Below are 16,854 nucleotides of genomic sequence, written 5' to 3'. Positions count from 1 at the left end.
CTTTATACATTGTCATCTAGAAAGAATGGCATAAGAGCACAACGGATATTGATATTCTAACTCTGGGATAGGAAATACAATTTGTAATTGTGGTAATATACTCCTTTTAGCAACAAGCAATTACTTGAGTTCATCCGCTGGGTCGTAGGTGATGTCCTTGCCAGGCAACGTCAATGGCTCGTGCAATTGGTTGTTTGTTATTGTGTCCTCAATAAGTGAAAGCAGTTTTTTCCAGAACATTTGACTCCAGGTTCGCATAAGACTATCATGTTATGTTACAGCAGAGGAAATTTTACAAGTTTGACAACACCAGTGCTTTCTGATATCACTGATTACAGACGGAAATATAAGTGAAAGGTACTATCTGTCTTACCCATGTTATGAATTATACGTTCTGTCTTGACACTTCATCAATTCTTCAACCCCTCCTTGTGTATCGTCTTATTTATCATGTTGCATATTGCTGTGGCTTGTGCTAGATGCCAATTCTTTAATATTCAGTCTATTCATTCCTTTCTTTTTTACCCTGATTTTCGTAATTTATGTCAGGTATAGTGTTATGCGTTATTGTACCATACTTTCCAAGATATATATATATATATATATATATATATATATATATATATATATATATATATATATATATATATATATAAAGTTTGTCACGTTTAGCTTTGACTGAAACAAGCGTTGAGAAATGGCCTCTTTTTAGGCTATTTATTCAGTTTCAAGTGATTACATAGATAATTCGAACACCAGAGTATCTTATCTTTCGTTCTAATCAAGAATTAATGAGACGAAAATAGTAAATCAGGGGAATTGTTTGGTTATTTACAATGATAGTATGTAATAAACTTGTAAACATATCAAGAGAACCTTTGAAACCCTCAACTAACCTTCCTAGTAGTCAAGATTCATAATAATATTCTATCCGAACTGTAATAGTCAAACCCATGAATAAATGCCATGGAAATGACATTGGATGGCGACAAACAGACGAAACAGAGGGAGACAGGCAATCCCTATCAATAAATGATGTTGATATTAGCATATGTCTGTTATTGTTTCAGCTAATATGTGAGGTTAGGTGAGATTTTTTTGTACAAGTGCCTTACTTAATTTTGCATAAACCCCAAATTTTTCCTGATATACATGACCCTATGCGTTAGCCTTATTTATTATTATTTAGTAAAATGAATAGCTCAGATTCATGCTCTGCAACTCTTACTAAATTCTGTAGATACTACATTAGCATTACAGAACAATGTCACTCAGCATCCAAAGCTCAGAAAAAGATGTGTAGGTAAACAAGACTTTTATCTGGAATGCAGAACAAAATCAGAAAACCCAGAGCTTATAATGTTGTGTAGCTAAACTACTGTAATATGGTTTCTGTGTAAACAGTATACACATTATTTTTCAATAAGTATAAGACTTGCAGAACTCCAAATTGCTATTAGTTTTGGATATGTAGTTTTGTTCAGCATTGCCAGAGAATAAAATAACAGTTATGAATCTTTTTTTTTTTTTTGCTTTGTCGCTGTCTCCCGCGTTTGCGAGGTAGCACAAGGAAACAGACGAAAGAAATGGCCCAACCCACCCCCATACACATGTATATACATACGTCCACACACGCAAATATACATACCTACACAGCTTTCCATGGTTTACCCCAGATGCTTCACATACCCTGATTCAATCCACTGACAGCACGGCAACCCTGGTATACCACATCGATCCAATTCACTCTATTCCTTGCCCTCCTTTCACCCTCCTGCATGTTCAGGCCCCGATCACACAAAATCTTTTTCACTCCATCTTTCCACCTCCAATTTGGTCTCCCACTTCTCGTTCCCTCCACCTCCGACACATATATCCTCTTGGTCAATCTTTCCTCACTCATTCTCCCCATGTGCCCAAACCATTTCAAAACGCCCTCTTCTGCTCTCTCAACCACGCTCTTTTTATTTCCACACATCTCTCTTACCCTTACATTACTTACTCGATCAAACCACCTCACACCACACATTGTCCTCAAACATCTCATTTCCAGCACATCCATCCTCCTGCGCACAACTCTATCCATAGCCCACGCCTCGCAACCATACAACATTGTTGGAACCACTATTCCTTCAAACATACCCATTTTTGCTTTCGGAGATAATGTTCTTGACTTCCACACATTCTTCAAGGCTCCCAGAATTTTCGCCCCCTCCCCCACCCTATGATCCACTTCTGCTTCCATGGTTCCATCCGCTGCCAGATCCACTCCCAGATATCTAAAACACTTTGCTTCCTCCAGTTTTTCTCCATTCAAACTTACCTCCCAGTTGACTTGACCCTCAACCCTACTGTACCTAATAACCTTGCTCTTATTCACATTTACTCTTAACTTTCTTCTTTCACACACTTTACCAAACTCAGTCACCAGCTTCTGCAGTTTCTCACATGAATCAGCCACCAGCGCTGTATCATCAGCGAACAACAACTGACTCACTTCCCAAGCTCTCTCATCCACAACAGACTTCATACTTGCCCCTCTTTCCAAAACTCTTGCATTCACCTCCCTAACAACCCCATCCATAAACAAATTAAACAACCATGGAGACATCACACACCCCTGCCGCAAACCTACATTCACTGAGAACCAATCACTTTCCTCTCTTCCTACACGTACACATGCCTTACATCCTCGATAAAAACTTTTCACTGCTTCTAACAACTTGCCTCCCACACCATATATTCTTAATACCTTCCACAGAGCATCTCTATCAACTCTATCATATGCCTTCTCCAGATCCATAAATCTTTCTTTCTTTTCTTTCATACTATTCGCCATTTCCCGCATTAGCGAGGTAGCATTGAGAACAGAGGACTGGGCCCTTGAGGGAATATCCTCACCTGGGCCACTTCTCTGTTCCCTCTTTTGGAAAAAAAAAAAAAAAAAAAAGTGAGAGGGGAGGATTTCCAGCCCCCCACTCCCTCCCCTTTTAGTCGCCTTCTACGACACGCAGGGAATACGTGGGAAGTATTCTTTCTCCCCTATCCCCAGGGATAAATGCTACATACAAATCCATTTGCTTTTCTAAGTTATGAATCATGGTTTTGATAATTTTGTTTTATCAGAAATATAAGATAAGGTAAAGGTTATGCAGTGTTCTGAGAATAAAATAACAGTTGTGAAGCATGGTTTTGATAATTTTGTTTTATCATAAACATAAGGTAAGGGTTATGTATATGAAGTGGTTATTATGCCAGCTGATTAGCCAAATAACCTTGGACAAACTGAGGCTAAGTATTTGATGGTAGTGATTCAGAAGTTATATTGCCAACTAGTCAGCACTTATGGGTCCATTCTCTTGCTGTCATGTGCTGCACCCTGAAACCACAGCCCCCTTGACCAATTTCTATAGAAGTCCTGGTGTTACCTTAGACATTTCTAACAGCTCTTGCAGCCCAAGCCTGCAGTATCTTAGATTTTTAGTTAACCCAGTGGTACTTCCAGTGATTCACAGTTAAGGAAGGTTTAGCCACTCAAATTGGTGCACAAACATGGCAGTTCAGAGTAAGGCTTCAAGGTTCAAGATGACCACTGTACAGAGCGTGAGCCATGCCTTCAAGTAAACAATGGACAAACAGCCAAGACTTGAAGGATGCCATCTGGCACATTCCAACTAATTCCAACTTGATGAAGATATTGCCTTTCAGTAAGTGCACAGACCTATCAGTTCTAGTGGTTTAGTGATGCTGATAGCCTTCCAGTGGGACAAACACCTTGTGCTAGAAATTCTTACAGCCATATGCCTCTGTTTATACCTCTCTCTAGATTTTACATGATTCTGGATTTTAAATGTATGAATATTTTCTAAATCTTTTATCAGCACAGGTTTGGAATGTGTCTAATGTATAAACTTTTACATTATTTAGTATATCTGCTAAAGTAATTTCCGGTCAGTCTGAAAAACTTTTGTCTTCCTTGAAGAATCAGATGTCTTGGAAGTGACTTAGTTCTAGTGTTTAGAGTTCTTCTCTACTTTCTATCATGACAAGAAGGATAGTAATACTTGCCTTTTAAGGTATGCTTAAAAGATTTAAACCTCTACAATTTGATCTTTTTTAATTATTATTATATTTTAGCACTCTACAGTCATTTTGCCAGTTCTCAGACACCTTACCTAGGGCTAGACATACAGTGAAAAGACTAAATAAGAAAGCAGCATCACTGTCACTACCTTTTCTTGAGAAACTAAATTGCACTCTCATAGTTTCCTGTTTTGCCATACTTCATCTTAGTCGAGGCTTTCATCAGTTCCTCCCTTTCACCAACCTATTTGCTATGACTTTCATTCTGCATATCAGCTCATCCCAAACACCTAACATCCACCACTCTAATGTTTATCAGATTCATCAGTCCCTCAGAATATTCAGTCCATCTCTCCTTGACTTTATAGTTGCCTGTTACCACTTCCCCATGTACTCCCCTCATTGATGCTGCTATTTATTTCCTCGTTCTCGTCACACTATTCACTTTCCCCAAATTTTCTTGTGATCCCCGAAAGTTTGCGGATAATAGTACCTCATTCTTCAGTTGCCTTCTTTTTTAGCTTCTCCACCTTCCTCTTGACTTTCTGCTACTGTCTCTTTTACATCTCCATGTCATTCACACTCCTGCTGTAGAGGCAAATATGAAGGGTTGTAGTGGCATTAGGAAAAGAAAAAAAGACATGGTTGTCATGAAAGTGATGAGAGAGAGTGATCTTCGAAAAAAGATGTGTTTGTGGGGATACCAAGAGAGATAAGGTGAGAACAAAGTTAACAAATTGTTTGGTTGAGGAGTGGAAGCTATGGAAGGAAGCAGTGTCTAGATGGGTAGGTGAAGTTTGTGATCTGCAGAATGTGATTTTTGAGAAAGGTTAGTGATATGGTAAGAATGTAGGATGTGGTGTTTTAGAAAGGGATGTGATATGGAAATGACATATTTTGCATATTTGCAGTTATTGTACACTCTTTTCATATAAATGTTATGGCACATCTTTATGTGATTTTTCTAAGCTGAACTTTTATTTTACAGGATGAAAAATGGATTATAAAAAGGAACAGAAAAATATTCATGTTAACCCAGATTTCATTGCACGAAGAGGACAGACAAAAGTCAAGTCAAAGGTTCATGTGAATCCAGCTTTCCTGCACAAGTCTCAAACAGCTCATTTAGAGGGAAAGATTGTGAAAGATGCTGATCCTCTAACTGGGCAGAGTAGTAGTCAGCCCTTGCAGGATTTTCACATTAGCAAAATTAATCAAGGCAAGCAAAAGGATAAATTTCAAAGATCTAATGCTCAGCATACAATAGTTAGGGAAAGCAGTGCATGTATGTCCCAGCTGAGGGAGGCTTCATGCCATGTATATACTGTAGATGATATGAGGTCAGATATATCCTCTGTAAGTGATACTGATTATCAGAAGTATGTTAAGACAAATGTTAAATCCCAAACTATGAGAGTTAGACCAACCCATTATTTTGGAACATCATACAGTAAAAGTAAAGTGACACAGCCTTCTGCTTATTCATGGACTGCAGCAGGAGCTAAAGTACAAACTTTTTCAAAAGGAATAAGTTTTTCTGGTCATGATCAGAAATTCACACACACAGTGTTTTCCAGTAGTTCTTCACCCAAAAAGTTTCCTCACCAAGATTTATTTAGTAGGAATAGATTGGTGAAATATAATATTCAGTCACCAGTACCTGATACCATTCACACAGAAAATAAGTTCAAAATAAACAATATTAAGAAAGCAGATTCATTGAAATACAATGAAAACTCTCTTCATAATGTCACTATGAATCAAACTTATAACACTCAAAACCCAGGAAAATTTGTACATGATTTGTACTTGACAGGAGTTATTAATGCAAACAAAAATGTAAGTCAAGAGATACATGGAAGCAAAAGTTCTGTAGCTCCAGCTGCTGTTAACAAGGCTCATCCACAGGGAGGAGGAAGAGAATATACGGATATGTATGTGGAAACAGAAAGTTTTCCTCATACTTCTAGAGGTTCAAATATACTTATAAATCCTAGACTTTTAAAACATCTATCTTGTAGTAACCATGATCTAAGGTCAAAGGTGTCTTCTGAATTACAGTCTATTTTACCACCATCATGCAGAGTATCGAGCACAGACCAAACTACTTTACTCTCTGTTCATTCTAAAAGTAATGTTGCAAAGGCAACTGCAGATGCTCACAAAAAGAATGGGAAATATAAAATAATCTCTAAAACAAAGCTTGTACGACGACGATCTGGTAGCTATACCAGTAATGGAACAGGAAAGGAAGTTACAAAGAAAACTGTTTCAGAAGGCACCTCTTTGAAACTTCCACAGAATTCTACAAGGGTTCCAAATCTTTCTAGACCTTCTTTGAAATTTCCAGCAAGAAACCGCAGATATTCAGTAAGTACCAAGATAAACTTCAAGAAACGATATTCAGTTTTATCTCGTACAAAACTTATTAGGCACTTTTCAAGCCCCAGTGGCACAAGTGGAGATGGATTGTCAGGGAAACCAAAGTATTCTGTCAAAACTAAGACTAAGCTTATTAGAAGACAGCATGGTAGTGGTAATAATGATTGTAAGTCTTTTCCCAAAGCAGAAGAATTAAAGGCAAAAGTCATAAAGTCAGATACAGACAGAAAAAAGAAATTTTCTGTGCTGTCCAAGACTAAGTTGATCAGAAGAAGATCAAATTCAGGTGGTTATAAAACTGTAGCTTTGAATAATCCTGTGAAAATTAGCTCCTCTGATCCAGGTGTGCGAACAATAGTAAGACGCCATAAATTGGTGCGAAATGTACCTATGTCATCTGAAAATTACAGAACTCAAAAGGTGTCTGGTGATTTACGCATGAGAAACATACATAGTACATACCACATTGTGAAGGGTGGTGTCAAATTGTCAGCCAAACAAAAGGCTGCCAAGGGTATTATCTCTAAATACAAGATCAATCGTTTGAAGTTAGAGTCCACAGAAATCTTAAAGAAGAGAAAGAGTGGTTATATACCAAAACCAGAGAGGAAGCACAAGTTCTCACTTTTGGCAAGAAAGGAGTAAGTAATCTCTCATTTTTGTTCATTTAATTTTTTCAAAAGAATTGCCTGTTGATGCATTTACATTTACACAGAGTATTATAAAATTAAGTAATTCTCAAACTGTTTCTTTATTTAGTAGAAGGTACATATTATTCATATGTATACAGTTAGATATTTGAGTGCTAGACAACTTTTTAATTTTTTTTTTCTTGTAATAGTTTCTCCAGCCTCAGCAAGGTAGCATCAGGAACAAATGAATAACAGCATCATTTGCATATATCCACTGTACATGCCTTGACCCTCTCGATTAATACCCTCCCATGTAATTTCCCAGGAATACTCAACAAACTTATACCTCTGTAATTCGAACACTCACCTTTATCCCCTTAGCCTTTGTACAGTGGTACTATGCATGCATTCTGCCAATCCTCAGGCACTTCACCATGAGTCATACATACATTGAATATCCTCACCAACCAGCCAACAACACAGTCACCCCCTTTTTTAATAAATTCCACTGCAATACCATCCAACCCGCCACCTTGCCGACTTTCATCTTCCACAAAGCTCTCACTACCTCTTCTTCGTTTACCAAACCATTCTCTCTGACCCTTTCACTTCGCATGCCACTTCAAACAAAACACCCTATATCTGCCACTCTTACCATCCAGCACATTCAACAAACCTTCAAAATACTCACTTCATCTCTTCACATCACCACTACTTGTTATTACCTCCCCATTAGCCACCTTAACCGATGTTCCCATTTGCTCTCTTGTCTTACGCACATTATTTACCTCCTTCCAAATCGTCTTTTCATTCTCCCTAAAATTTAATGGTACTCTCTCACCCCAACTCTCATTTGCCCTCTTTTTCACCTCTTGCACCTTTCTCTTGACCTCTTGCCTCTTTCTTTTATACATCTCCCAATCATTTGCTCTATTTCCTCGCAAAAATTGTCCGAATACCTCTCTCTTCTCTTTTACTAATCTTACTTCTTCATCTCACCACTCACTACCCTTTCTAATCTGCCCACCTCCCACGCTTCTCGTGCCACAAGCATCTTTTGCGCAAGCCATCACTGCTTCCCTAAATACATCCCATTCCTCCTTCACTCCCCTTATGTCCTTTGCTCTCACCTTTTTCCATTCTGCACTCGGTCTCTTCTGGTACTCCCTCACTCAAGTCTCCTTCCCTAGCTCACTCTCTTCACCCCAATATTCTCTCTTCTTTTCTGAAAACCTCTACAGATCTTCACATTCACCTCCAGATGCTCCTCTCAGCACATTAACATCCAAAAGTCTCTCTTTCACGTGCCTATCAATTAACACGTAATCCAGTAAAACTCTTTGGCCCATCTCTCCTACTTGCATACATATACTTATGTATATCTCTCTTTTTAAACCAGGTATTCCCAATCACCAGTCCTTTTTCAGCACACAAATGTACAAGCTCTTCACCATTTCCATTTACAACACTGAATACCCCATGTACACCAATTATTCCCTCAGCTGCCACATTACTCACCTTTGTATTCAAATCACCCATCCCTATAACCTGGTCTTATGCATCAAGACTGCTAAAACACTCACTCAGCTGCTCCCAAAACATTTGCTTCTCATGATGTTTCTTCTCATGCCCAGGTGCTTAGGCACCAATAATCACCCATCTCTCTCCATCCACTTTCAATTTTACCCTTATCAATCTAGAGTTTACTTTCTTACACTCTATCACATACTCCCACCACTCCTGTTTCAGGAGTAGTGCTACTCCTTCCCTCGCTCTTGTCCTCTCACCAATCTCTGACTTTAAAACTCCCAAAACATTCCCAAACCACTCTTCCCCTTTACCTTTTAGCCTCGTTTCACTCAGAGCCAAAACATCTAGGTTCCTTTCCTCAAACATACTACCTATCTCTCCTTTTTTCTCATCTTGGTTACATCCACACACATTTGGACACCTCAATCTGAGCCTTCGAGGAGGATGAGCATTTCCTGCGTGACTGATCCCCTGCTCCTGTCCCTTTTAGTTGCCTTTTATGACACGTGGGGAATATGTTGCAAGTATTCTTTCTCCCATATCCCCAGGGATATATGTAGATGTGAAGCGTCTGGGGTAAACCATGGAAAGGTTTGTGGGGCCTGGATGTGGATAGGGAGATGTTTTCGGTGCATTACACATGACAGCTAGAGACTGAGTGTGAACGAATGTGGACATTTTTGTATGTTTTCCTGGTGCTACCTCGCTGAAGTAGGGTGTAGCGATGCTGTTTCCCTTGGGGCAGGTTAGTGCCAGGAATTGATGAAATAAAGCAAGTATGAATATGTACATGCGTATATTATTTTTATTTTTTTTATTTTGCTTTGTCTCTGTCTCCCACGCCTGCGAGGTAGTGCAAGGAAACAGACAGAAGAAATGGCCCAACCCACCCCCACACACATGCACACACCACACATCCACACACGCAAACATACACACCCACACATCCCAACGTACACACATACATACACACACAGACACACACATATACACACATGCACACAATTCACACTGTCTGCCCCTGCTCACCCCCATCGCCACTCCGCCACACACGGAATAACATCCCCCTCCCCCCTCATGTGCACGAGGAGGCACCAGGAAAAGACAACAAAGGCCCCATTCGCTCACACTCAGTCTCCAGCTGTCATGCAATAATGCTCGAAACCACAGCTCCCTTTCCACATCCGGGCCCCACAGAACTTTCCATGGTTTACCCCAGACGCTTCACATGCTCTGATTCAATCCATTGACAGCACGTCGACCCCGGTATACCACATCGATCCAATTCACTCTATTCCTTGCCTGCCTTTCACCCTCAAGCATGTTCAGGCCCCGATCACTCAAAATCTTTTTCACTCCATCTTTCCACCTCCAATTTGGTCTCCCACTTCTCCTCGTTCCCTCCACCTCTGACACATATATCCTCTGTCAATCTTTCCTCACTCATTCTCTCCATGTGCCCAAACCATTTCAAAACACCCTCTTCTGCTATCTCAACCATGCTCTTTTTATTTCCACACATCTCTCTTACCCTTTCATTACTTACTCGATCAAACCACCTCACACCACATATTGTCCTCAAACATCTCATTTCCAGCACATCCACCCTCCTGCGCACAACTCTATCCATAGCCCATGCCTCACAACCATACAACATTGTTGGAACCACTATTCCTTCAAACATAGCCATTTTTGCTTTCGGAGATAATATTCTCGACTTCCACACATTCTTCAAGGCTCTCAGGATTTTTGCCCCCTCCCCCACCCTATGATTTACTTCCGCTTCCATGGTTCCATCTGCTGCCAGATCCACTCCCAGATATCTAAAACACTTTACTTGTGTATATGTGTGTGTATATATATGTATGTATATGTTGATATGTATATTTATGTATATGTGTGTGTATGGGCATTTATGTATGTGTGTGTATATGAGTGGATGGACCATTTTTCGTCTGTTTCCTGGTGCTACCTTGCTGACACAGGAAGCAGTGAATAAATAAAATAGATATCTATATATGTATAGATATAACTTTCTGAATCTCACATAATGAACTCTACAGAATTTTCTTACCAAATTCAAAGGGTGTTGTACAGGTGCCATGATTTTTTGAGCTGCTGTTCTATATCTGTAGAGGTTGTATTCACTCCTTTATGGAGTACTTCTTGCATATTCTGGGTAGCTACTTCTTTGCCTTTTTTGTAGCCAGACTGGAATCAGAAGCCTTCAACCTTCTCAGTTCTCCTGCTGTTGCCTCTCATCAGCCACCCTTACCCATCTTCTTTGATTTGTTGTCATCTCCTTATTATATAGGCACAATTTTGGCCACTGCTATCTTGAGCTGTGTGTGTGTATCCATGCAACTAAGGCTTGGACTTGTGGCATGCACCTACCTGCTTCTTTCCATTATTCTCACTGGAGACCAGCTTCACAAGGCTTATCCATTACAGCACTTCCTTAAACAGCAAAGCCATTGAATTCTCTTCCTTCTTTAATCTTTCTCTCTTATAACCTTTCTGCAAACACTCAAGGAGCTACAAGTAATCTTTTTCTCTTACTTTATTTTTCTTTCATCTCAGATGTTGATAATTAGGGCTTGTTGCTCCTTATACCATTTCTGTTATCATAAAAAAGTTACCCACCTTGATCATTTCTCAGTCATACTTTTTGTATTACCATTCCCCTCTTTTGAACTGTATTTCCTTAAATAATCAGCTTGCCTCACACCACTTATTGTCCTTAGACATTTCATTTCAAGCACTGTTATCCTCATCCTATCATTTATATTTCAGGCCTAAAACTCTAATCTATACACAACTCAAATGACATCTCTACCCTGACGAACTCTCCAGACCTGCCCGTCCCCATGCTCCTTAATGCACCCAGGATTTTAGCCCCCTTTCCTGCCTTGTAACTTACTTTATCCCCATGGTTCCATCTGCTGCAATATCCACTTTGAGGTACAGTGTGCCTAAAGTGCTCCACTTCCCTCAGTTCCTCCCCATTCATATTTTTACTAAAACCATCCAGTTTCATCCCCCTTCTGTACCACAGGGCCTTAATTTTTTCACATTTACTCTCCTCTTCCACCTCTTACATATCCCAAACTCTCTCCTAATTCTAGGTTTTTCCCTCTGAAGTCTATCGCTAGAGATATGTCATCTAAACAAGAAATGACTCCCCTTCCATGCCCCAAGCCTCCACATACCATAGACCTGCCCCTCTAAGACCCTTTCATTTACCTCACACCATTCTGTTCCTAAACAACTTCCTTAACAGCTGTAATGACATAATTCATGACATGTGCACAGATCAACTTTTCACTTTGTTTCTATCACGTATTTATTCTTAACTTCACAGAGGTACCACAAGACGTTCTGATCGAATTATTAACATTGGTGGTATTCTTTACAAATCAACAAAAACTTCATTGAGGAAGCAGCTGTCAAAAAATACCCAGGATAGTAAAAGACCTTCAGGTAAGTTACTGTAATTATTGTTATTTCATTTTTAGGGTATTTTTTGAATTCTGAAGTCATATCATGTGATTGTCAAGTTTCTTTTTGTATGTTAAACTTTCAGGGTCTTAGGAAATATTTTGAGGGATTAATGTGATTTCTTTCTTTAGGATCTTTTACATTGATATTTTTTTTTTTTTTTTTTTTTTTATACTTTGTCACTGTCTCCCGCGTTTGCGAGGTAGCGCAAGGAAACAGACGAAAGAAATGGCCCAACCCCCCCATACACATGTACATACACACGTCCACACACGCAAATATACATACCTACACAGCTTTCCATGGTTTACCCCGGACGCTTCACATGCCTTGATTCAATCCACTGACAGCACGTCAACCCCTGTATACCACATCGCTCCAATTCACTCTATTCCTTGCCCTCCTTTCACCCTCCTGCATGTTCAGGCCCCGATCACACAAAATCCTTTTCACTCCATCTTTCCACCTCCAATTTGGTCTCCCTCTTCTCCTCGTTCCCTCCACCTCCGACACATATATCCTCTTGGTCAATCTTTCCTCACTCATTCTCTCCATGTGCCCAAACCATTTCAAAACACCCTCTTCTGCTCTCTCAACCACGCTCTTTTTATTTCCACACATCTCTCTTACCCTTACGTTACTTACTCGATCAAACCACCTCACACCACACATTGTCCTCAAACATCTCATTTCCAGCACATCCATCCTCCTGCGCACAACTCTATCCATAGCCCACGCCTCGCAACCATACAACATTGTTGGAACTACTATTCCTTCAAACATACCCATTTTTGCTTTCCGGGATAATGTTCTCGACTTCCACACATTTTTCAAGGCTCCCAAAATTTTCGCCCCCTCCCCCACCCTATGATCCACTTCCACTTCCATGGTTCCATCCGCTGACAGATCCACTCCCAGATATCTAAAACACTTCACTTCCTCCAGTTTTTCTCCATTCAAACTCACCTCCCAATTGACTTGACCCTCAACCCTACTGTACCTAATAACCTTGCTCTTATTCACATTTACTCTTAACTTTCTTCTTCCACACACTTTACCAAACTCAGTCACCAGCTTCTGCAGTTTCTCACATGAATCCGCCACCAGCGCTGTATCATCAGCGAACAACAACTGAATAAATAAATAAATAAATTATCTAAATAATTATCTAGATAAATCATAATAGATTGTACAACTTGAGTCATTAGCCTTTTCCATGTCAATCATTTTTTTTTGACAGTGAATACTTGGCAAATTGTAAGCACTGGATAGTACCAATTGGTTGTTGTTTCAAAGAAATGCCATGTTCCCAAAGTCATACGTCAGTAGGTTGTCAGTGTTTATACACATAAAGGTATTGTAAGTTTGCATTTATGAAACATAACAGTAAAGGAGAATATCATTTGTGATTTGATTAACACCTCTTCAAGTTTTTATTCTGTTTCACCATGAGTAATGTGACAATACCAGTGGGTGCAACAGCATTAGGTGGCCCTGTTAAGTGAATACTTAGTTAAATCTTTGGGGGTCTTCACCCCTACAACCCATTGTTGATTATCATCAGATGCTCTTGATACTGTTCCTTCTTGTTTTTTGTATTTAAGCAGGCTCACCAATGCCATTAAATGATTATGTTTTCTGTCCGTTGTTTCTGTAATTATGCACACAGAAAAGTGAAGTAGACTTATGATTCTAACTGTGCATAGCTTTTATGAAGAAAATGAACCACTTTCTGTTCAGTGATTGGCTGAACCCCTTAGTATCACATTTGAATGATGCTCCCAGACTTTCATTAGATTTCTTTTTTTATGTTGAAGGCTCTATATACTCTTAACTTCCAGAGAGCATATCTATCAACTCTATCATATGCCTTCTTCAGATCCATTAATGCTACATACAAATCCATCTGTTTTCTAAGTATTTTTCACATATATACCAGTTACAGATGAAAATCCACGTCAAGGCCAGGCCTTGATTTAAGTGCAAGAAGAATTATGAAAGGAAAAAAGAAAAGACAAGGGGAAATATTTACAAATTTTGGAGGTAGTGAAAAACCTGTCTTTTAAAATGTGCCAGGTCATAGTTATTGGGAAAGACATGAGAAGCTAGAGAATTTCAAAGCTTCATGGTGTAGGAAACAGTTATCAAAACAGCTCACCCTTGAGTTGCTGATGGCCACACGGTAATCATGTGATGCAGCAGCTTGCCGAGTATTGTGTGGTCTAGCTAGTGGTGGGGGCACACAAGCAGCTGGATCTTGGGAGCAAAACCAAAGTAATACCCATAGAAGAGGGAAAGTGAACCAGCATTGTGGTGTAGGGCAAGAGGGTCAAGTTTGGAAGTTAGTCTGGGACTGTTTATTAATCTGACCGCTTTCAACTCAATTCTGTCAGGTAGGGGTGCAGAGCATTACAGGGGAAAAGATTTAAATAGTAATATTCTAAGTCCTAAGTGTATGTATGTATGTATATCATGAGAGCAATTCTATATACAAGGACAAATCAGTCCTTTGTATGAATGGAGTGACTTCAGAAGAAGAGAAGTTTCAACATCTAAACAGGACATCCAGTTTCTTAAAGGCAGACTTAGCTTTTCCCATTATGTGGGGTTTCCAAGAAAAAGTGGATGTTACAGTAATACCAAGTATGTTCATTGAGTCAAGAGGTGGAATTACAGAACCATCAGTGGAGAGACAAGAGTTGTGAGAAGTTTTTGAGAGATATGAGTAGCAACTGGGTCGTGGAGGCATTAAACTTAACTAGATTATGTGTGCCCCAGTGAGATATCCGATCCAAGTCTGAGTTTATTGAGGAATCTGTATCAAGATGAGATGCAGATCGAGTGAGAGAAGATGGAGCAGAGTTAAAGGATGTGGTTGAATGCAGTGTTGAGTTGTCACCATATGAGTGCATTTGATTACTTGTGAAGAGGATATCATTAAGGAAAGGGAGAAAAAGTGTAAGGGACAGGACAGAATGTTGAGGGACACTGCTGTTAATGGAGAAAGGGTTGGAGGCTGATCCATCAACAGCCACAGAGATAGATCGGCTAGATACGAAGAAGCAGATTGAGGAAGGGAAGCCAAAAGAGGGGAGCTTAGTGATGAGACCCCAATGCCACACCATGTCCAAAGCCTTGGCTATGTCAAGGGCAACTACACATGACTCTCCAAAATCTTTAAGGGATGATGACCAGACATTAGTAAGATAGGAGAGAATATCACCAGTGGATATTCTTTTTCTCTGATCACTAGTATGGCTTTCACCTTGTGAAAGCCATACTGGTGATCAGAGAAAACTGATTTTTGAGTTGGCTTAAGATATGGGAGTTGAGGATGGATTCAAAGACTTTTGAAGTGGTGGATGTCAAAGCAGTAGGGCAATAGTTTGAGGGGTCAGATTGGTCACCCTCTGTAGGGATGGGATGTATCTATTCATGCTTCCAATGAGAAGGAATATTTCTGGTTTTTAAACAGAAATGGAATGGATGAGCAAGCACACGTTCATGTTCGGAGGCACATTTTTTTATTTCATGGGGTTGGATGCCACCAAGATCTTAACCCTTGCTTGTGTCCAGGGAGAACAAAGTGCTTTTTGGATAGTCTGAAAAGATATTACAGGGAGGAGCATAGGGTTAGTAAGAGGAGAATCAGGGGCTGAAGGAATATTATAGCCATCTAAGGTACAGTTAGAGGAGAAACAGGAACCAAGAGAGTTGTTTTGTCTTTGGGAGAGACAGCTATAGTACCATCAGAACAGAAAAGTAAACGAATGGCAGAGCAACAGAAGTTGTTAGAGATGCCCTTAGCTAAGGACTAGAAAGTTCTATGAGTGGATGACAAGAGAGTTTACCGCATTTCCTCTGAATAAAGGAATGCTTCGCCTCACGGATAATGTGCTTGCAGTGATGAGAGTTGAATGGGAGTCAGAGGAAGGAGTTTTTCCAAGACCATTATACCTGATCCCTTGTCTGAATGGCCTCAGAACAGGAATTGTTGAATATGGATTGGATGAAGAGGTCGACTTAGAGGAAGAGGGGATAAATGGTTTCATTCCCTCAAGAATATACTCTGCTATGCGTTTGGTAGACAGAAGCATCACCACATAAGAGTAATTTACCCGAGGAAAGTCAGAAAAGTTAATAATTTATTCCAATCAGCTTTGTTGAAGTGTCAGTATTTATGCTTAGAAGGAGCTGCTGGAGGGGAGGTGCTGTTAGAATAGATACATTTATGACGGTGTGATCAGATGAGCCAATCGGGGGAAAGATTGTGTACTTACAGTAGGATGGACTAGAGGTGAAAAACAGATCCCGAATGTAAGGAGAGTGGTCACAGCAGTCAGGAATGTGGGTAGGGTGGGAGATGATTTGCTCTAAATCATTGAAAATGGAGAATGTCAGGGCTTCAGTCCCTTCAGCATCCATGAGGTAGGAATTCATCCATTCACTATGGTGAATGCTGAAATCCCCGTGGTAGGGGATCTTGGCTTTTGGGTGAGAGGATGCCATAGTCTCATAGCAGGAGTGTACATAGTCGAAGATATTTAAAATTTGTAGACTTAGGAGAGCAGTTGGTGAAACAGAGGAAAAATGTGGTAGTTAGTAGTTGTTTTTGCACCTTAATTTTCTTACAAATGTCTGTAGAGAGCCTGTATCATATATGTCTTTAACCATTTCATTGTGGTGATCCTGATATCCAGTGTATACTTCATGTGTTGAATATTTTCAA

The 16,854-nt window shown here is 39.8% G+C and overlaps 1 protein-coding gene across 2 annotated transcripts in view; it reads left to right on the top strand.

Moving 5' to 3' along the window:
• The window catches only part of ZC3H3 (Zinc finger CCCH domain-containing protein 3), a 48,170-nt gene continuing 31,316 nt past the window's right edge, over positions 1–16,854 (top strand). Inside the window, exons 1-4 of one of the 2 annotated variants that reach the window (XM_071667925.1) lie at positions 1–357; positions 3,506–3,707; positions 5,072–7,106; positions 11,989–12,107. In XM_071667925.1, coding sequence (XP_071524026.1) covers positions 5,080–7,106; positions 11,989–12,107 — 2,146 coding nt within the window. In that variant the 5' untranslated portion in view covers positions 1–357; positions 3,506–3,707; positions 5,072–5,079. The remainder of the gene's footprint in view (positions 358–3,505; positions 3,708–5,071; positions 7,107–11,988; positions 12,108–16,854) is intronic. The other variant, XM_071667924.1, reaches the window with a different exon arrangement.

The sequence above is a fragment of the Panulirus ornatus genome, chromosome 12, assembly GCF_036320965.1.
Source record: "Panulirus ornatus isolate Po-2019 chromosome 12, ASM3632096v1, whole genome shotgun sequence".
Lineage (NCBI taxonomy): Eukaryota > Metazoa > Arthropoda > Malacostraca > Decapoda > Palinuridae > Panulirus > Panulirus ornatus.
The sequence above is the reverse complement of the archived record's forward strand: the minus strand, read 5'-3'. Positions and strand labels throughout refer to the sequence as shown.